Raw genomic sequence first — 21,291 nt, 5'->3', positions numbered from 1 at the left:
GTTTGTATAATGTGTGTTATGTAATGTATAATAGCAGTAACTCAGGAGCTCTGCCATTTCGTTCGCTCATGGACACACACACACACACACAAACTAAGGGCAGTGGCAAAAATGAAAAATCCCCCTTGTGCGTATAGGACTCTAGTGGCATCAAACTAACCACAGGGGCACATAAAACTGTCCCACTTGGGCACATAAATCCCAGTTACATAAAAGTTTCAAAACACTTTTGATGTCAGAGCAAAAAAAAAAAAAAAAAAAAAAAAAAAGAGTATTTCAACCAACCCTGACAGCAAAAGAAAGTTGCTACTGACCTGCAGTGGGCGATGATAGGTCCGGCGTCAGGTGGGTTGCAGGTCTTCACCCTACGGAGGAAGGCCAGGAAGGGGGTGGGATACTCTGGTACTCCATGGTCAGGCCACGCCGTGAACTGGAACTGACGAACCTCCCGCTTCTCACTAGAGCCATTCTGGAAGGAACAGAAAGGTGGAGTTGGATACAGTGTTGGAGTTTTGTTTGGAATGACTGACCAACTCGTTTTATGTGTCTGTGCTGCTTTTGCTAGATGGCAACTATAGACATGGTGCAGTGTTCAAGCAATTTTAAGGGTTATTGTATGATGAGTGTAGTAATTTACTTCATAGGTAAAACCACTTGTTTTCAGTCCACCTAATCTACTGGATGCCTTTAGTTTTCCTCCACAGAACCAGTGACTCGGGTAGTTTGAGTCAGTCCTGTGCAGTACAAACACTATGCCTCAAAGTGAAGATCTCTTTAAGCCTTAATATCGTCACATAAAAAAAAAGATTCTCTCTTGATTTGCACAAATTGCGTCCCTTGTATTGGTTTGTGCCTGTGATGCACATTCCAATCAAGCTCCACACGGCTGTGCATCAGGGTTGAATAACAACGTGATTCAATTTTAAGATTATATATCATGTTTGAAACTGCCATTTTTTTGTTATCTATATAAAAGATTAACTGCTGCTGTGCTCTCTGAAGCCTGAAAACTACCACTTTTGTACAGCGACCTCCAAAGGGGACCAGTGTTTTCAACCTTAATATACATTTTTTGGTGCAGTAAGAGGGCATATTTTACCTTTTGGGAAACACTTTCACACATATAGAGCTGATCAGATGGAGTCATCATAATACAACAAGTACGATCATTTCTATAATGAACAGTACAAGTATTGCTATATATCTTCTTGCTCTCACGTTGCTGCTGCTCATAACATCTACAGATACATGCAGCAAGCACCCACATTACACAGCCGCCTGTCAGCTCCCTCCTCAAACTCAACGCATCAAAGATACAAGCTGCGATCCAGAAGAAGGTTTTTTTGAGAAACATAAGAAGAGAGAAAAAAATTCTCCCGTGCATGTTTCCCTCCTCCTCTCCTCTCTTTCCTCTCAGAAGATCCTCTAATGGAGGAACTGTTTGCATTTCAATGCAATGTTTCTGCTTCCCTGACAGAGGGATTTTTTTCCCTTGCTGAATAAATGAATAAATGAGTATGGTAATTAACAGCAAACTGACCTAAATCTTATTTTCCTTTATTTTCTTTTGGACATTCCCTGTTTCTGTAGGCAGAAACAAGGGATGTCCAAAAGACAGGGTGCATGGATGTGGTTGGTACTTATTTTACTTAAAAGTATATTGTTTTATTAAGGACTTATCAGTAAACAGAATTTAGAACCACTGCAGGACATGCATACATATGGATAGGCACCTCAGTGGCTTATTTATAGATGCAATGTGTGTGTGTGTGTATGTGTTTGTGGTTACTGCTACCTTATACTTCACACAAATTCAACGCAGCATTTTTTTTCTCAGAAATATAAAGTGAAAACAGCTCAGTGAGAAATCACTGCAATTGCTGCAGTTATAAGGAGGAGGGAGACGATAGATAGAAAAAGAATCCCATCAGTAGGTTTGATGGAGGCTTAGAGCAGCAGAATGTAAATGGCCCTGAATGTCAGCAAGCTTTAAAGCAGCGCGGCTGCTGACATGTTGCTATCTTTACCATCACTGGTTTGCCCTGGTGATCATTGCTCCACCGACACCTACAAAGCTATAAAGTCAGCTTTGACATCTATGTGGTGCTATCTGGTTAAGGGGAATGTTTTTGAAATGTCTAATACTTCTAAAGGTAGATTCTCCACTATATTTCTCAACAAAGGTCATTTTACAACACTTTGCTTGACCATGACATGTATGGGACTGTGAGTGAGAATCCTTTTGCATGTAAATGGGTCGGTGTTTCTTTCTTTCCTCTTTTTGTGCTGTGTCTGTGCATGAAGGTCTGCATTTACATACACTTTAATGTGTGGTGTTCATGTCTGCAGGTGTCTATCTGTGTTGGGCATCACATTTATGCATGTCGTTCAAAGGTATGTAAATACACATATTTTGGCTTTGTGTTAGTCCTTTGCTCTATGTTTGTGTATGAGTGTGCATGTGAGATTGCATCTGCAAATGCTTCATTCTAAGAATGTTCTCGTCTGTGCGCAGACTCTCTATCTGCCAGTGTGTTGCAGGGTTTAAATGTGTGTGTGTGTGAGTGTGTGTGTGTGTGTGTGTGTGTGTGTGTGTGTGTGTGTGTGTGTGTGTGTGTGTGTGTGTGTGTGTGTGTCTATGTATTTGTGGGCATAGGAGCATATGAGCAGTTTGCCAATTATGTATATTGAGTTTCTCTTCTGCTCACTTTACCTAAGTGCTCAAATTTGGCAGACGCACATAAACAGAGGATCTATTGAGGAGCGAGAGCATTGAACAAGGAAAAAGAGGTGGACTGGAAGGACAATGCGGACAGAGGGCTATACATGTGTATCCCTTTACATCCACTGGATACACAGCACACGGTTCATGCAATCATTTTTGTTGCCTATGCAATCTTTGTCTCATTTTTACAAGCTGTGTCCAATTAATCAGCCCTCTTTTAACTGGAAAGACATTATATAAGGATATTTTTATTCATGGTTATCCAACTTGATAGTAAATATAATGTCTGTATTGTATTTGCTTAGACTTGCTTAAGCACTGTCCACTTGAGTATTCTCCTCATGTCATTTGGTGACAGTGGTGGTGTGCATACCATATGTGTGTAGGAGAAAGAGCAATAAATCATCCTACCTTGTGCAAGGAGAAAGTGCGGACACAGAAAGTGGCCAATTCTATGGTGTCCAACAGGGTCACTTGGGTCATACCATAGGTTTCTGTGCCACGACTGGGCCAGTACTGGTCACACTTAATCTGAAAGTAAGAGAGAAAGACATATCATTGTCACATTCTATTAAATGGGGTTTCCACTTAATAAATAGTAGGGCTGTGTATTGGCAAGGACCTCATGATACGATACGTATCGCAATATACATGTCACAATATGATTATATTGCGATACGTTACAATACATATTGCTATACAACTTGCTGTATACCACCTGGATAGTCTAATACGTACATCACATATTGATAACTCAGCAGAGAAATTGCATAAAAACTACTTCAAAAAGGTATTTACATTGCACATAGTCACTCAGCAGAGAACACACTGAACTGAAATACACTTGCCATAAAAATAAATAAAAATAAAGTGCATATTGTCCTCTCATTGTCCATTACTGAACACTTTTTTACTAAAACGCACCTGCCCCAATTTTTTGGGGAAAATAAAATACATACTGAATTATTTTCTTATTGTGTCACTGACCACCCTTAACTTACATGTAGATGCAATAAACATCATATGAAATTAAGTTCATTAAGTAAATCTGTCCGTCAAAATGGCTGGGTCCTTCCCATTTCTCTCATTCCTCAAGGTTCAGAAACTCCACAATGTTAGTGATAATGATAGTAAGATTTTTTTGCACAGCCTCAATAAAAGATCATGCACATAAAAGGAGGAGTACAGAAAAATGAAAACCTTGATCGCTCTGACATATTAACATGTGACATGCACCCGCGGGCATAAAGCAAGCCCTCATGTGGATTAAACTCCAGGCGCAGTTGACAGAAACACCGGGGTAGTTTAGTCCTATTTCAAATCTGAGAAGACTGCCACACTTATGGCATAAGTTCACCATCAATCCTGCGTGCGTCATTCTCTACATGTTAAAGCAAAAGTTTAAACCAGTAATGTAAACATCAGGGTGTGCATTACATTTTTTTTATCAAAATAAAAGCCTGATAAAGTGTAATCATTTCAGGTCCTTATGTAAAATAACTCGTATTCTTCTAAATGATTTAGTAGGAGTAACACTTTTAACCAAATCCTGGATGGATGTTTCATTTTGACTTTTCCATTCAGTGGTTCTACTGTATATCTACGAAACACAACAACTGCTTCCCCCATCCATCCTCTGTCAGCTCACTTAATAAAAATTCATTCAATATGGGGTGTGACGCACTGGTGGACCTCAGATGAGATGTGACAGCTAGTGAGGGAGATGCGCTGCTCTCCAGCTTTCTCTCTTGTTTCTTGCTCAAGCTGACACTCAAGTTCTACCGCCCGCTAATCCTGATCACGTTTGACAGGAACGGAGCGCACATGCCAGAATGGAGGATAGGTAAACAATTGCAAAGGGATAGAGGGAGGGAAAATGAGTGGAGACACCTGGGGTGAGTTAGCCTGATGTTGACACAGGTTTAAGTTGACAGGATGGAACATCACAGTTGGCTTTTTGACATTAAGAAAAGTCCATTTCTTGATAGCAAAGAGTACAATCTTTGTCGATCCATCCTATGTAAGGGTACACTCAGACCATTTGGTTTTATTTTATTGCTTTTTTTGTAGTACTCAGCTAAATTATCAGCTCATAATTTAGAAAAATGCTCATAAAATAGGCACTTTGTTTACATAATGACTAGCTGTCACTAGGGGCAAACAGACAGAATTGATAACCAGCTGTCAAACTCTTAAGAGACTACCTTAACAGTGCCACTGAGCTTTCTACAGAATCCTTATGTCAACTGACAATTTTTCTAATAGTTTTTCCGTTTTAATTTGATAGTTTGGTTGAAAAGTGCTGCTGTGGCCTTCTTACTATGAATCAGTCCCTCTTCTTTGCTGGGGCTAGTTGGCTAACAAAAAGTGTTTATAGCAAACATATAAAAAGTTGAAGTGTAAAAATGTTCTTTTTCATCTCAAGGATGCCATACTGAGCCTTCTAAAGAATACTGTACACTTCCTGCACACCTTGTGGCCACTTCCCATGGACATAAATGTATGAAAGGGAACCAACATGCTAAATAAAGTGGACTAGTGTGATCACACCTTGACATCTTATTCCTACCTTCTGGGACTAAGTCACTGTGCTCTCTATTAATAAAGTTGCCGTGATTCACGTTTATTATTATATTTAGAAAATACCAGTTTTTATTTTATTTTGTGTATTTATCAAAAAACATTAAACCGGTTGGGGACCGCTGTTCTAAAGAATACAGTTTTTCCTCTAACTTCCACTATCAACAGATGGTAGTGGGTGGTACTGGTAACAAGTACTGTAAAAACTATGTGGTACTCGGCTGCAGAACATTTTATTTCAGCTTCCTGCACTGTGCGCTCTGAGCACTAAAACTTGCTAAGCTTTCAGTACTGTAGGGAACAAGCAACAGCTTGTCGTTTTCAATGCAAATAAGGAGAGAAACGAGAGCCAAGATGCTCCCAGTGGACCGCATCAGATGTGAACAGGTAGACCATCTTTTGAGTTAACTTCATTTCATCACCCTCCCTTACTGCTTTCACCACCCTTTTTTTAAATGTCTACCCTTCTCTGAAACCAATCTCAAGAAAATCAAGTCTGAATACTTAACAATGATGTTCAGATGGTGAAACTGTGAAATCACTGTAAAGCTTTGCCATTTTAAGCCGCTGGTTCTTGTACTTAGTCTTGTGAAACAGTGATTTCATTTTGAGGTTTATTTAAAAGAAAAAAAATCTAAAGTGGTTCATGGGATCACTGCAGGTGATCGTTAAAAAGAAACCTGCCCAAAACAGTTCCCAGCATCCCCCCCAAAATGTGTTGAGCGGACTTACCCGTGACTTCTCCTCCAGCCTGGTCATCATGACCACAGTGGCTGCTCTCTGTTCCCACACCATCCTCCAGAAGTCCCCAAACGTCTCTGGTAATGGACCCTGGGTAGCGATGTAGGCATTCTGCTTCCTGTAGCCATCAATGTAGTTGGCGTTGATATAGTCGCTACCTGTTATACCTAGATTTAGACCAAAACAAAAAAAATATTTAAAAAATGCTTTTCTTCTTTTTTCCATATTCTTCCTAAATCTCTTTTGACTTTTTCATAATTTAACTTTACTCAATAATCACACTTTTTGTGCCATCTGCCTCTATAATTCCCAGTTTTCACACACGCTATCTCTGTTTCCCAATCAATGATGGTGTAAAGACTCTAGGCTAGGAAAAAAAAGAAAAGTAAATTGCTTATGTAATGAGTTCTCACACCTCATATTGTTGAAACAAGTGAAAATTGGCTGAGATCAGTGAAAATATTGGAATTGTCCAGAGAGCAGGCAGTGTCTTAAGTTATGGCTGATCATGTCAGCTTTTGGGACACAAAATATTCAAGGTATTATTCTTGCCCAATATATCTTTTCATGAAAACACAATTTCAAGACATAATACAAGATTAAATGAGATGTTAAAACATTCTCACAACCCTTCTCCCCCTCTACTACAGCAGAGCAGAATGAAACCTTAGTCGTTCCATTTGAATGGATTCAAATGCAGCAACTGCCTCAGTCACAACTTCCTGTACTGCCCTTTTCTCATTTTCTTTTTAAACCTCTGTTGTTCTGTCTCGGTTTATGTAGATATGTCGTAACAGTCTGCATCTGATTTACCACCACCACAAATGGAGTGTGCCTCTAGATGGAAGATAGCGAGGCGAAAAAACAGCCAGGAGGTAAATCCAGCTACCATCCCTCTCAGCCCACCAACATGCTTTGTTGCACACAGGTCCACTTAATCTAGCCGTAAGGAACGCCTCCACATTGTGGGGTAGACAAATGTGTATTGGAAACATGATGAACAAGGATGGTGTGTATAGCACTAGTAAGCTCTATTGCTGAACCCTGCTTCCACTGACTGCATGTTTCCAAGTATTCTGTGGCATCCTTTAATGTGTCTCCAAGGAGTAACGGGATACTTCAAAGCTAGAATATCAACTTCACTGCAAGGCTTCATTAGGGATTGCGAATGATAGCAAGTGTCAAAGTTGTGTAACTTTGATGCAAGCTAGTAGCACGTTCAGGAAAAAAACTGTCATCAAGGGAATCAAGGATTGTGAGGGTGTGGGCTGTCCTGAATCCGGAAAGGCAAGGTGTCCCATTATCTTAAGTTGTTTGCCAACATGTCGTAAATGTAAACAGGATAATCTGCGATCAGAGTATGTTTAACACTGAGCATCTGACGGCGATAAGACGGAACATCAACCCATCTTCATTTCACCAACTTCTACAAAATCCTGTCAGTGGAAAAGAGACTCCAGTGTGGCGGCATCTGTGTTTGAGAGTCACGTCTCTTTGACTGACGTCTCCTCACTCAAGCGACAAACAATGAAACACTTGACTGGGCTCATTTAAGAGGGGAAACGCAGTGTGGACAACAGCCAGGGTGGAGAGGAAGAATAAGATAGAGAAAGAGCGGGGAGCGAGAGAGAGAGAGAGAGAGAGAGAGATGAAGGGAGGGCAAAGAAGAAAAGAGAATAAAGAATGGAAAAAAGGGTAAAAAAAGAAAGAAAGAAAGGCAAATGTCATTAAAACGGATACCACGTCCCACAATCCGACTGTGGTGCCCTGGCTTTAGTCATAGCTAAGTGAACAGAGAATAGCGGCGTGCATGAATTGTTCTTCTGCTGCGACTAATGGCAAAATCACTGCAGTGTAAAATAGAAATTTCAGACTTGATTAATTTATGTATTTATGGACGAGGCATTTTTTTTCTTTCCATGGGATAATTTTGTGATGCATGTTGTCGCACCCTCAAATTGGCCTGACTATTGCGAGATGTTGAAATCTATACGCAGCAGTTATCTCTCACAAAGATGGAGTACTGTGGAGTAGGGAGTTTGGCACTACTCCGAGGAGTCTGGAGCTCTTCTGGTGATGCAACGCCAGAACAATGTCAGCGGTGAAGGGTGACTACCTCTGACAATGTCCCTTGAGATTTAGGAGTCAGGGGAAGAGTTTTTCTGGCTGCAGGACTCTCGGTACTGTGTCTGTGGGCAGTTAGAGGGAAGTCATGAGAGTGGGGCAGATCTGATGAGACAAATGGGACGGTGGAAACACTGGTTAAATTCCTGGTGCTGGGTGTCCAGTGTTGGGGTCCAGAGATGAGCTGATACAAGTCCTTGGCTAACCCCACAAAAATAATATGATTCCATGGACTGCTTAGCTGCCCAGAACCAAGCTGAACTGAAACTAGCCTCCCTTTAGGCCTCCAACAAAATTATTTTTCTTTACACTCACTGGTTGCTGCTGAACTGAATCTGAACTTCACATGCTATACATTATTTAATTCTATTGTATGCATGTTTTATTCTATTTTGCTTCATTGTTACTGCATTGACTCAAGACAGTTCTTATATAATTCAGCCCAGTCGAGTGTATTTATTCTTCTTTTTAAGGTTTAATTGTGTTGAGTGTGTTCTATTCTGCACTGCTATTTACTGTTCTAGTTTAGTCTTCACTGTCTAGTCCCATCTGGTCGATCCAGTATAAATTCTTAATTACTCAAACTGACTCTGTAATTATGAGGATTTCCCAAATGATCTGCAACGAGCTGAGCTCATCTCCGAGGCGGTGTAGGTGCAGAGTGTGAGGATGAGTGTGCCTTACCCTCGATGGGAGCCAGAATGACGCGGGAGTGGTCGTAAGCGATGACGTTGGCGTAACGATTTTTGGGCTTGTTCACCTCCAGGTTGGAATGTTCCCAGGTGAACTGCTGGCCTGGATCGATAGACTGACAGGGGGCAAAGAGAGGCAAAACATGCACACACAAAGAAAAAAATCAGAAGAGCCTTGAGAGGAGCTGAGCAATAACAATACGGCCTGAATGGTATCAAAGGAAGGGGGAGGGGGAGGGAGCGAGAGAGAGAGATTGAGAGGGTGATTTCCCCAAAGGAAAAAAAAGAACATGGTATCATGAAAATCTGCTCACTGCCTGGTTTAAATACTCAAAGCAGCTGCACACAGTACGTTATCAAGATCATTAAAGTAGCGGGTGTATAATGACAAATAACAATATTGATGGAGGTGGCTTCTCTCCCCCTCGAGGAGACGGCTTGAAGCGAGGCCCGACACTCGGGGAAAAGAGCCGCCTCTTTACAATACAAGAATTCCAGATGAATATTCTGTTCCCTTGTCAGGATAATTAAGTATTCCATTACGATTGGTTGTTTGCTTATAGGCGCCTGGCGCTCTGTTGGTGTCGGGACGGAGGCGTGAAGGTTATTTGTAGTTAGGGCTTCAGCATGTAGGGTTTAGGGGGCTGCAGAGAGAGAGGCTGAAGCTGAATGAAGTCCAATTGGAAACCTGATCTAACAATTTCCATGCAATCATTACATCAATCAGAGCTTTACTCTGTTTGAGCCTCGTTCCATCTGTTTACTTCTTTCTTTCTGCGCTCTCGTCTCTATCCCTCTTTCTTTGTCCCTGTTTCCCTTATCTGCATCTCTCCATCTTCAAAGTCTTCCACTTTTTGTCCGTATTTCTTTCTCTCTTTATCTCTTTCTCCATCTCCTGTCTCCTCTCTGATGTTTACACTCCCTCTCTAGCAGCCACCCTCCAGCTATTTTCCCCTTTCTCTTCAGATTACCTTAGGGCTGACTATGTGTGTGTGTGTGTGTGTGTGTGTGTGTGTGTGTGTGTGTGTGTGAATGCATGTGTATTCGTGCATATAAAGATTGGGGTCACTTCCCTGAAACATCGCTCAACTCAAAAATTGAAAACCACATCTGTGCAGTCGAAACTTGAATCATTTTTTCATAAATTACATTTAAGATGCATGTATGGCAAAACTCCAAACTCAAATTCTGCAACAACTAGAATTCCTCTCTTCCTCCTCCTTTTGATCCATCATGACACGTTTGAAGATTAATGACAGCTCCTGTTAAGTGGGGAGCCTTTGCAGGACATGGCTGCTAACTGCCTGAGAGAGAAGATGGATAACAAACTTGGTGGCTTCAGTATCTTCAGGTAAAACTGTGGCTGCCTTTCAAATTGCCGTTTGTGAGTCAGATGATCTCCTCTTCATCTCCGCTCTCCAGCTGAGATGCCCCTGCTCTCTCTCTCTCTCTCTCTCTCTCTCCCCTCACTGAATCCTCATCATTAACAAAGCCTCCCCAACTCATCTCTCTCCCCTCTCCGCTCCATTTTTCCTCCTCCCTCACATCCCGCCTGGCTAAAAACCAATCAGTCAAAGCCCCGTAGAGCTGTGCTTGGCGAGCCAGGGCGCCCGGACGAGCAGCCATTCATCAAGAAAATAACAAAATTAAAATTACACTTCTCTATTTAATTTGGTCATTTATTTTTCCTGGGGGGTGGTTTTGTGAAGGGGCAAGGGGACGGAGAGAGTGAAAAAGACGGAGTGGGAGAAGAGACGAATGGAGGGGTTTAATGTTCTCTCAAAGCCAAGTAATTAGAAGTTGTAGTTGCAGCAACGCGTTAACTTTGGCATCGCGTCTCTCATCTCTCTTCCCCTCCGAATGGAACAAGCTTGTCCACTTGGTACATAGCCTGGTTGTGGATTTATGAATAATAGATACACAAGAAATACTGGATGGCTATGAGAAGTCATTATCCACCCACATCCCCCGGCAGGCATGACGACAGCAATCTATGCTGGTGTACCTGCTTCCTACCTAGGCCTGGCATGCAGCAAGGCGACAGGCACGGTGATTTAGGAATGGCGAGGAGGGGATATTGCTTGTATGCAAACGAGAGCTGATTCAGCACTCCTGATTTCTAATCAACTCTAGTGTCATTTATAACCTCAGCGGTCTCAGAGCTCAGACAGCTCCGCTACCCCCTCTACACACACATATATAAAAGTACTATGTTAAAGCCTGACTGCATCTGTGCCTCTCCCCAAAAACACATTAGTTGAGTTGTGCGTACACCAGTCTATATCTCTATTTTAGAAGAAAGCTCATGTTTGCTTAGTTCACTGGAGTGTGTGAGGAATTTCAAATCACAGATTTATCCCCTTATAGAGCCATTACGTTGATTACATTTTCTTAAGTAAATGTTTACGACAGCTGCAGCTTTGCATCTGTAATTTCCGGTCTTCAAAATTTTTCAAATAGATTGGATTTTGTCAAGTCCTGAATTTCTCAGTGTTATATATATTTTTCAATCGAATGCAGCTACTCGATTTTTTTAATAAAGAACGCACTTCTTGGATGTCACAAAAGGACATTTTGCAGCAGAAATATTCAATATTTTACTTTTTTACTATTTTTTCCCCTCCTGTTTCCTGATGTCTGACTGGGTGCATTACAGTCGAATGATTCTCTTATTTAGAAAGGAATTTTAGGAGTTGCATTTGGGAGCTACGAGTTGCAACAACCTGCCAAGGGATATTTTATACAAAAACGACAATTGTTTCGTTTTGTCATGTTGAGGCCGCAAATATATCTGAGGAAATATGTGGCTAAGAAAACTGATGTTTCATAATCGCTCAAGCTCCATAAGCTGGAGGAGAAACAACCATTTCCCTGGAGGAAAGAAGGGACTCTTGTATTCCCTTCCAATGAAAACACAATCAGACAGGATTCAATACTCTGAAGAAACTTTGACATTTCAACGCTTTGGCCCACTCACCTCATATTCCTGGGAGAGCTTGAGGTTGTCGTTGGCCTTGAGAAGCTCTGTGTGTTCAGCCAGCTCTGAGATAGGGATGGGAGGATGATTCATCATACCTGATTGTCAGAAAATTGAGAGAGAATTTCCACACAGGGGGAAGAGAGGATAGAAAGTTTTTTTTAGTACAGCAGACAAGACACACAAGTTCAAAAACTCAAAAATCACAGAACTCCTGATTATTTGGTGAGAGTGTGTTGCTTACATAACAATGGAAGTTGGGTTTTAGTGGTGGGGAAGCTTATGCAGAACATGGTGAATGTCACACACAGCAAACACGTATAGAGTGGTGATGTTATAAGCACTTGATCGGACCAGGCCAGAGCTCAGAAACAGCTAGGTTTGTCGAGCAGGGCTAATTATTTTCTAAAGAAGCGGTAAGTATACACCCACAAACCAAAGTGTATCAATTCCCACGATGGACCTGATGCTGATAGATAGGCGGACAAATACGACCAATGCTGCTGAGTGTAGCCAGAGAAAAATATCCGGATGCATCAATCCTTTCTAATAGCTTTGGAAATTAGTTAAAAATGACACAAGATGAAAAAAGTAAGTTTTTGATGGTGAAATCACAGAAAAGAAATACAGCAGCCCCGTCTTTGAATCAATGGGATGCTTATGTTGACAAATTCCCTTAAACTCCTCATTGAAGATGAGATCACTTTGTTATGAAAAAAGGGTTTTACTTGAAGCAGATCCAACAAATTCAAGTTATTTTTTCATTACTGATACCTGAATAATATATATTATTTTCAACATTTAAGCTTTATTACTTTTAGCACCATCCTCAATTAAAAAGAAACATTATTTCAATCTGCATCAGACCTAACATATCCCACAGGGATACTGTACTACTGTATCTTTAACCTGTAATGCTGCTATCGTGCCGTGTTGTTCGCATGGTGACAATTTTGACTGTTGCCTCCATCAAAAGGCGCTTGTTCAAGAACAGAGCCCTGACCTGGGGGCTCATGGTGAGGGAGGTGGGAGGGGGATAAGGAGGTTTAGTGAGTGTGAGTGATGTTGAGTGACACAGTGAGCTGCTCCATTCCAGCCAGCCAGTGCAAAGCAAGCAAGCTGCTGTTTCTATTATTTCCTACATTTGCCGGTCTCCCCCCGCCCCCCAAAGAAAATGAAGATTGGCTCTAAGATAAACACCCCTTACTTTCCAAAATCACAAAAAAGCACTCACAGTCGCATGCCCACATATGTGTCCTTCCAAACGCTTTTGACATTCATCCCTAGGAATTCCCAGAAAGACCTAGCTTTTCAATTGGGGGGGAAATTTGTGAGTTCTTTTTTTTTTGGCTCGCTCCAATATCCATTAAATATTGTGTCGCTGATGCTACAATATTATCAGCACTGCTGTGCACTCCAGTCACTAATCCATTTAGGAGCATAATGCTGAGGCCATGTAATGGAATATGGAGCAGCCATAGATTGTGGCTCTGTCCCTGCATGCAGCCTGGCTGTACTTAATGCTTCCATATTTTTTGTAAGAGGTCTTTCTTCCTGCCGAGTGACGAGGTCAAAAGTCGACAACATGTTGAAATCTCTTCACACAAAGAAGTAACAGAGGCTTAATTGGGCGTGCAAATCGGCATAATCACATTAACCATCCTTAATTTCCCTTTTCTCACAATGCTAACTATCCCCCCAATGTCAAGGGGGTCACTGGTGTTTTGGCTGCTTTTGTTACGCTTAAGAGAGGGAGTCCAACTCTCTGCGCTGACAGTCTTCATTAGTAATGGTAATTTATTTTGCACTGACAGAACAATGCAGCAGCATCAATTACATGAAGATTAACACCGATAACAATGCATATATGACACAAATGGAGATGACACCGGATGCCGTGACATCCTTCCAAAAATGAATGGACACACTGCATTAACAGCCTACTTGACAAACACCCATGCGCATCTTAATGATCATCATCATTTAATGATGTTTACTGAATTAATAGTTTTCTTCTATTTTTTAAAAAGCCTGTGTTAAATTTGTTTTTATTTTCAATATCTTCATATAAACTGAAACAAAACCTTTGTAGGGTAATATGAGAACACAAATTATATGTATTTGGACAGCACTGTGTGTTTATTTATTCATACTTGAGTTTCTCAATGAGCTGACGAAGCAAGCAGATTGCGATGGCATCACTTAAGAATGAGACAGCATTATTAATCATTTCTGGTGCAGGAACTCATTGAAATGAGTATCAAGAAAAAGAGGAATTATTGCAAATTCAATTTAGTTGTCAGTTTACTTGCCTCAAATTCAAAGGGAAAAGGTATCAGACAATATGAGCGGAATAAGTAAATGTGTATGCAAATGAGGGGCCCTCACCATTCCTTCAGAGAACAAGAGTGGGTTGTTTGAGGGGAGATCAAAGAATGTTTCTGTGTGTGTGTGGTTTTGTAGTTTACTCTGTGTGTGTCTCTATGTGTATTTGTGAGTGTGCGTGAGTTACTGATATACTCAACCTCCATCATTTCCTCTCAGTTTGTGTTTACTGCCCACATTACTGTCTGCATGTATAAGTGCCTAGTAAGGCTGGAGAGATATACATGGCCAAGGTGTTTACATATACATCCAAATAAAGCATGATGCACTGCCAGTGGGAAAAGCTGAGGCTGTTTATTCCCTAAAACTTTGGTACTAAACCAAATCCAATATTGTACCTTTATTCCACATTGCCCTTTGCCAACATAACGCTATATATTCCTATAAGTTGTCATGTTTTCACAGATGAACCTCGAAGGTAAACCAATCTGTTTGTACAACCATTTCTCTCTCTCTCAGTGTTCTTTTCCAGCCTCAACCATGTGTTGTGTTCTCAAGAAAAATGAGTCGATCGCGCCTGTTTTGTTCTCTAATTCACATTGCAGTTGTTTATCTCTTTCAAAACTAGGCTTTGGCGTGACTCGTAGTCAAGCAAAGTCACTCAAGGACAAATTGGTTTTATTCCCTACCCCCTTTTTTCAAAGCTCATCCTTCTCTTTAACACAACCCCCCCTCACCCATGGCTTTTTGCTATCCATGTACAGACTCTTCCTTTTTTTTTCACTGCAATCAACAGCGTGATCAATGAACACAGAATAACAAACTAGTATCTAATTACACATTTCCAATCTCCCGATTTGCAGTCGATGCGCCTGAGAAATATAATGATTATTTTTGATAAGCCAAAACAGTCTCTCTCAAAAAAGCCTATTTATGATGTTGCATATTTCCATATAAAAGGAAAGCAGTCTGACTGTGACGGTAAGCAAAGAAAATAAATGGGGAAAAAGGGGGAAGAGGAAAATCAGAAACTCTGCTTTTTCTCCCGGATGATCCTTTTGCAGTGAGCAGCGAGAGGGGGTGATCAAATGTCGAGCTATTGTTTGCCACCGCTTTAATTAATTCTATTCGTTATCTCTGAGCACAGAAAAGACCCTGTTACTTCAGAATGGAAATGGAGCAGTGGTGGTGAAGGAGGAGGAGGAAGAAGGGAGAACAACAACAAGGAGGTGAGGAAGAGGAGGCAGAGAAAGAGGGATAACAGAGATCGTACTCCTTTAAAACAAAACACCTCTCAACCATCTCTACATCAGCAGAAGTGATCGCACGGGTTATTTATGCATGGTGGATTAATGCACAGCCAACAGCCCATGTGAATATCGTGACTGACATTCAATTAAAGGAAAGGAAAAACAGCCCAGTATACCATAGTAACCAACATCAAATTAATTAGTGTGGAAATTTTGCTGCATAATGTGAAAAAAACAAACAAATGCAAATTACTGTATTTGCAAATTACTTGTACGCAAATGCTAAAAGCATAGAGACTAACTTTCATAGTCAAAATCTGCTTCACTCTGAGGACTGCTTAGACCAGAATCTGTAAAGAACAGCAAACATAAGAGAAAATGGTTTCAAAAGGTTGTAATGCAACAGAAAATGCTATGCAAAAGAAAATGTAAAAGTGTGCAAAATGTTAAAGGATATAAGAAACAAAGGATTTTTTTTGTACCAACAGTTTACCATCAGTAAACTAAGGCCCTTCCCATGGAGGCCTGATTGACAGACTTGAGTCCATACCGCCACTTAGACATGAAAAAATAGGGCAAACATTTTGAGATCAGATCAGATCAGCTACAGTCCTCCAGACTGGTTAGCCATGGGCATCAGCCTGCTGAGAAAACCCTTCTGCAAAGCCCCATATCAACGGTCATAGATATCATGGATAAGAAAATTGATTTTCTATCTTTAAGCTTTCATAAACACCAGCTGGAACGTCCCATTGACAGCAATGAGAAAGACACAGACAAGCGAAAACCAGCTTATGTTTCCTAGTAAACTGACTCTGAAAGGTTCCTCTGTCAGGGGCTTGGTGCTGAAGCAATGGCATTGGGAATGAAAGGTGTGGAAAAGTTTCCACATTCTTGGCTGACAGCTGTGGAGCCACAGCCGATTGGAGACAGAGCTCTGAGGAATGCTGTGATGGTTCAAAGTCTTATTTGCTCCAGAGGAGAAGTCCTCTGAGGCCGCAGCCAGCGATGCAATGTCCGAATAGACTTCAAGCACAAAGGAGCCATCTGTGACAACGTTAACTGGACATGTGGCTAAGACATGCAGTTTGATGGGATGCTGCCAAGCTGCCCATCAAGTGGATGGAAACAAATTCTGCCAGTGCTGAAAGCTGAAATCAGACTAACAGCTCAGTGATCACATCATCCAAAGATGGCCACTTTGATCCAAAGAATACAGATAATTCGTTCCAGAGCATGTATAAGAAGTGAGAAATTTAAGGCAAGAAATCTGATCCGCCGTTAAAATAAAATAGTTAGTTTTTTTCCAACCAAAAAGAATCTGATCCCAAAAACAAAACACATATTGTAAAACATTGACATAGTGAAAGGTTAGATAAGAAAAAAAATATCCCAGCTTGGAGCCCTAATTGGTGCAAGGAATAATGAAAAATACTAACATGATTGGGATGTATGTCAGCCCTAAAACACTGCAAAGCTCAATTCTGCTAAATAAAAGTTGCTAAACTGAGTTTTGCCATGTTTACCTTGCACTGATGTCTTAGCGAGAGGACGTCAGGCCAGTGGTGCCAAATGAGCGCAGAGAGATGAAGACATCGAACATCCCCCTCTCCCTAATTGATTTGTGACAATGACTAATTAAACCTAGCAGGGGGTGCTCTGATCCACTGTCTCCAAACGTCATTCATCACAGCAGGAGGGAGGCACAGGCGTGTCTGATTATGTTTATGTGTGAGTGTTATGTGCTGTGTGTGTGTGTGTGTGTGTGTGTGTGTGTGTGTGTGTGTGTTTCAACAGAACTGTTGGTGAGGAGGAGGGCACGCTTGTTGCAGACGCTGCTGTAATCTGGAGAAACGAGTAGGTTGCCCGTGCATAAAAGCGATTGGCTGGTGTCTGTGGGTTTCGCAAGTGTGCGATACCGTCTGCAAGAAAATGTTTGATTTTTTTTTCATGCTTAAATGTGGGAGTCACTTCTTCTGACAGAATTATGGGGGCATGAAGTGCCATATGTGATGCTGTATTGCGGGAGGGCGAGGGGGATAAAGAGAAACACATCGAGAGGGTATAAATAGAAAATATATTAAGAGATATGTTGAAGAGTAAACCCAAAGTGTTCCCCTGTGTTTTTATATATAATTGTCACTGTTACACTTCACCATCCTTTCACCTGAAACCCGGAAAGAGTAAAGTCGTAAAAAGAGAAACAGAGTGAAGAGGGGAAAAAAAGGCTGACGCAAAAAATATGAGTGAGAGAAAAGATTGCGTACTTCAGGCAAAATGGGGGCTTGGTTGGGGATAGACAGTAGATATCCACTGAGTCGTGCTGCTTCATTACTTTGGCCCCATTTGACGATTAAACCCCAGGCACCAATGGAGATAATGACAAAACGAGCCACTCTGCGCCGAAAGGATTTATGGGATGTCACTGTGAGGCTGTCACATGACCTACAGGCTTTTAAGCAGAAACGCACAAGCACATACACGCAATGTACACACTGTCTCTGAAACGCATTGGCCAAGCTTAGCTTATAGGAAGCCTAATCAAAAGCATATTTTTGTTCCCCAGCACTAGGGGTCACTGAGCACACATTGCCCATGCGGCATATGCTCCGCTGGATAGCAGAGTCCGTGGATAAGTGAACTGGGAGTATGCTCATTTGAACAATGGTCGCTAATAGCTGATGGGGATGTTCACAAATGCTCACCGGCCCACTTAATTGGGCTAAAATGTCCATTCAAATTAAGTTCCTCGGGTGCAGAGATAACGACATCGCCCAATTCAGCGGAACAACGACAGGGCTGTCGAATTAGAAGGCTAGTCATATGCAGTATAAAGAGGAGTCTCAGCATGTATTGGTGAACATTATGTAAAAGTCTGATTGTAACAAGGGGTTTCTATAATCTAAGGAATGGTGGAGGACAGTTGAGGGTACAGTGGCAAGTGCTGGAAGTCAGAGAGACAAATGCCAGGAATGTCCAATATAACCTCGTCATTACAGAACCACGGATGGGGCTCTGAATACGGGGCAAGATAAAGATGAGGAGAAGTAAATTGGACATCCACATTATGCATAAGCAGGTTTTTGCATTTCCTTTCATCCTCGTGTCTCTCTTCTCTCATGTAAATACATTTTTTTTCCAAGATTCAAACTCAGGCAGCATGACTGGGATCCCGAAGAAGGTAAAGAGAAATGCTCCATTTTGAAATCCGAGCCCTTTGATGGAGCAGAGATTGGCCGTGGATGACAGATGGATGATTGAGAGACAACTAGGAGACAGAAAGACAGGATGTGGGGAAAAGGGAAAAGAAACCAGGATGGAATTGATTGATCCTTTTAACCCATTGGCTTGGGCAGCTGAGAACATTTGAAATACAATACAAGTTCCCCAAAAGGCAGCTGTCATTCCTCGGTCAAATTAACTCCTTGAAGAGAGAATACAATCTTAACCATCTTGTGGAAAACTAACAATAATCAATGATGCTTAGCTAGAGGTAACTAACCTCTAATCTGTCAGAATGTGATGTTTTCAAAAGTGAAAACATGCATTTTTTTTTTAATTCATGGCTTGGTATTAGGCATTGGGAACTTATTTGAACCACACACAAAAAGGCTCACTATATATTTCAGACCAATTACAACAAACTGTAGATTGCGTTGTGGCCTAGATAACAGAAGGCTAAATAACAGAAAGACAGACTGATAGATAATGGGTTTGAAAAAGGAGGCAGGAGGAAGATGGAGAAGCCTTAGAGAATGAGTTTGGGATCGAATGTGCTCTGTTGTTAACACCAGGCTTTATCTCGGATGAAAACCAGACGGAGAGTGAGACAGAAGAGAAAGCAGGTCAAAACCCCGGACAATGTAAAAACAGGATTTGTTTTCAACATAAAAACAATAAGTCCAAAATCAGACATCATTTTTCTAATTATTCATTATTCATAAGTGCTAATTGGTACATGAGGACATGGCCCACACACATAAATGGCTTGCAGGTAGTTATGGAAGGTACATAATGTCAGACAGAATGATGTGGGAGTACTTCACGGACATCATATATGCTGCAGCATAAATTCAAACTTTAAGTTTCATCATGTGCAAATAGTTAATCTCTGTGTAGGCTGTATGCATGTGTGTGACAGTCTTATAATCGGCTTTCACTATGTAAGATATGTGTATATCAAAACAGATAACAGCACACATGTCTTGTCTTACATGTATATTTTTTACTGAAAAAAATTAAGTTAAGAAGGAAGGTCTTCTGCGGGTATACGTCTTTATTTGCTTAATGAAATAGCAGTTGGCCAATATGAGCTTTTGACAGCCAATAACGGTTTTGTGGGATTAGAGCTGCTACTAATGAACATTATTTGCCAAATTTAAAAAATTGCTTTCTATTTCAGTAGGTTGCAAAAATGAGGATTGTGAAGTTCATGCAGAACTTGCCTTTAGTCTGTTAAAGTCACTGAAACAGCGGCCTCCATGATTTTGTATGTAGGTAAGAAGCTTCTTAAAATTCTGTTCCTTTTCTACAACTCTCTACAAATAAAACCTTTTGACTGGCCTAATGTTGTACTCACTACTGACATTGCAGAAAAGTCCATTGAAAACGGTCTTAGAATGCAAATCCAATTAGGCCAAGAAAATAAAGTTGTCTGTTAAACTAAACTCAGACTGTTTATGTGCCTTAATGTTGGTGTTTTGTGTCCTTCCTGTACCTGGCGTTTGGAAGTTGATGCGTCTCATCTCCACAGGGTCTGTAGGGTGGTGGGGTGTAATGTCTGCATTGTTCAGCAGACATTTTGTGCGCGGCTCTGACTCTTTTCTCTTGCGGCTGGAAAGCGAGACAAACGAACAGTAGAAAGAGGGGAAGATGTACAACAAAAACAACAACTTTAAGTGTGCGGTTTATCAAGCAAAACACTCTCTGCTTTTACTAATGATGGGACCTAAGCAACTCAGCAACTCCAGCTGACGGATAATTCAGCGGGTCAAGAACACTTGAGTGAAACCCAATCAAAAACAGGGCAGCTGAGAATCTCTCTATCAGGTGCGCAAAGCTCTCCTTCACCCACAATAATTAAAGGCATCTTTTTTGCCGAGGCAGGCTATTTTGTCTTCCCCTGTATAAAGCAATAAAGTAGGGCTGAACCTTACCTGTCAGGTTTGCTGTTTCCAGAGAAAGCAATAGGAGTCAAATAAATATATAAAGATGGTGAAAACACAACACACAAGGAGAAAGGGAGAGGGGGGAGGCAAGAAGAGAGATAAATCAATAGAGAGCAGTTTAAAATTCACAGGGGTCGCTGCTGGGCTCGCAAAACGCTAGATAAAGCTCATCAGCATTTGGAGGAGGAGAGTGCATGCATGTGTGTGTGTGTGTGTGTGTGTGTGTGTGTGTGTGTGTGTGTGTGTGTGAGAACAAGTGAGTATTCAATAAAATGTGCAAGTAAGTGCATACATTCGTGAGCCTGTGTCTGTGTGTGTCTATGTAGGTGTGTGTGTGCGTATCTGTGTGTGTGCGAGGGTGCAGATATAGATGGGTAAGGGGAATGTCAGGGCCAAGGGCAGACCCGGGAAACACTATTCACCAGGGAGAGATGGAGAGGGAGATGGGAGAGTGAGGGGGGACAGAAAGAGAAGAGAGAGAGAGAGAGAGAGAGATCCAAGGAGAGATGTTACTCTCCCTAACCACAAAGACTGAGGCAAGGTCAGACAAGGCAAGGATCATCTGACAGTAGCAAGTTTGACTTGTTTAGGCTACAACTAACTGTAAAAAAATTGGGACATTTTTAACTGTAGACGGATGTTTGGAAGCCCCAGCACACAATGAGGAATAGTTAATGTATTTAGACTTGTAACAGGAGGAGAGCTGCCT

The 21,291-nt window shown here is 41.3% G+C and overlaps 1 protein-coding gene across 1 annotated transcript in view; it reads right to left on the bottom strand.

The window, feature by feature from the left end:
• ptprsa (protein tyrosine phosphatase receptor type Sa) overlaps nt 1-21,291 on the bottom strand; it is a 127,704-nt gene that overhangs the window by 16,862 nt on the left and 89,551 nt on the right. Inside the window, exons 20-26 of the mRNA XM_054602976.1 lie at nt 20,132-20,247; nt 15,717-15,764; nt 11,840-11,937; nt 8,855-8,978; nt 6,038-6,213; nt 3,137-3,256; nt 315-469 (exon numbers count right to left, since the gene is read on the bottom strand). Of these exons, the coding sequence (XP_054458951.1) occupies nt 315-469; nt 3,137-3,256; nt 6,038-6,213; nt 8,855-8,978; nt 11,840-11,937; nt 15,717-15,764; nt 20,132-20,247 (837 nt within the window). The remainder of the gene's footprint in view (nt 1-314; nt 470-3,136; nt 3,257-6,037; nt 6,214-8,854; nt 8,979-11,839; nt 11,938-15,716; nt 15,765-20,131; nt 20,248-21,291) is intronic.

Source organism: Anoplopoma fimbria, chromosome 8, assembly GCF_027596085.1.
Source record: "Anoplopoma fimbria isolate UVic2021 breed Golden Eagle Sablefish chromosome 8, Afim_UVic_2022, whole genome shotgun sequence".
In the NCBI taxonomy this organism is placed as follows: domain Eukaryota; kingdom Metazoa; phylum Chordata; class Actinopteri; order Perciformes; family Anoplopomatidae; genus Anoplopoma; species Anoplopoma fimbria.
The sequence above is the reverse complement of the archived record's forward strand: the minus strand, read 5'-3'. Positions and strand labels throughout refer to the sequence as shown.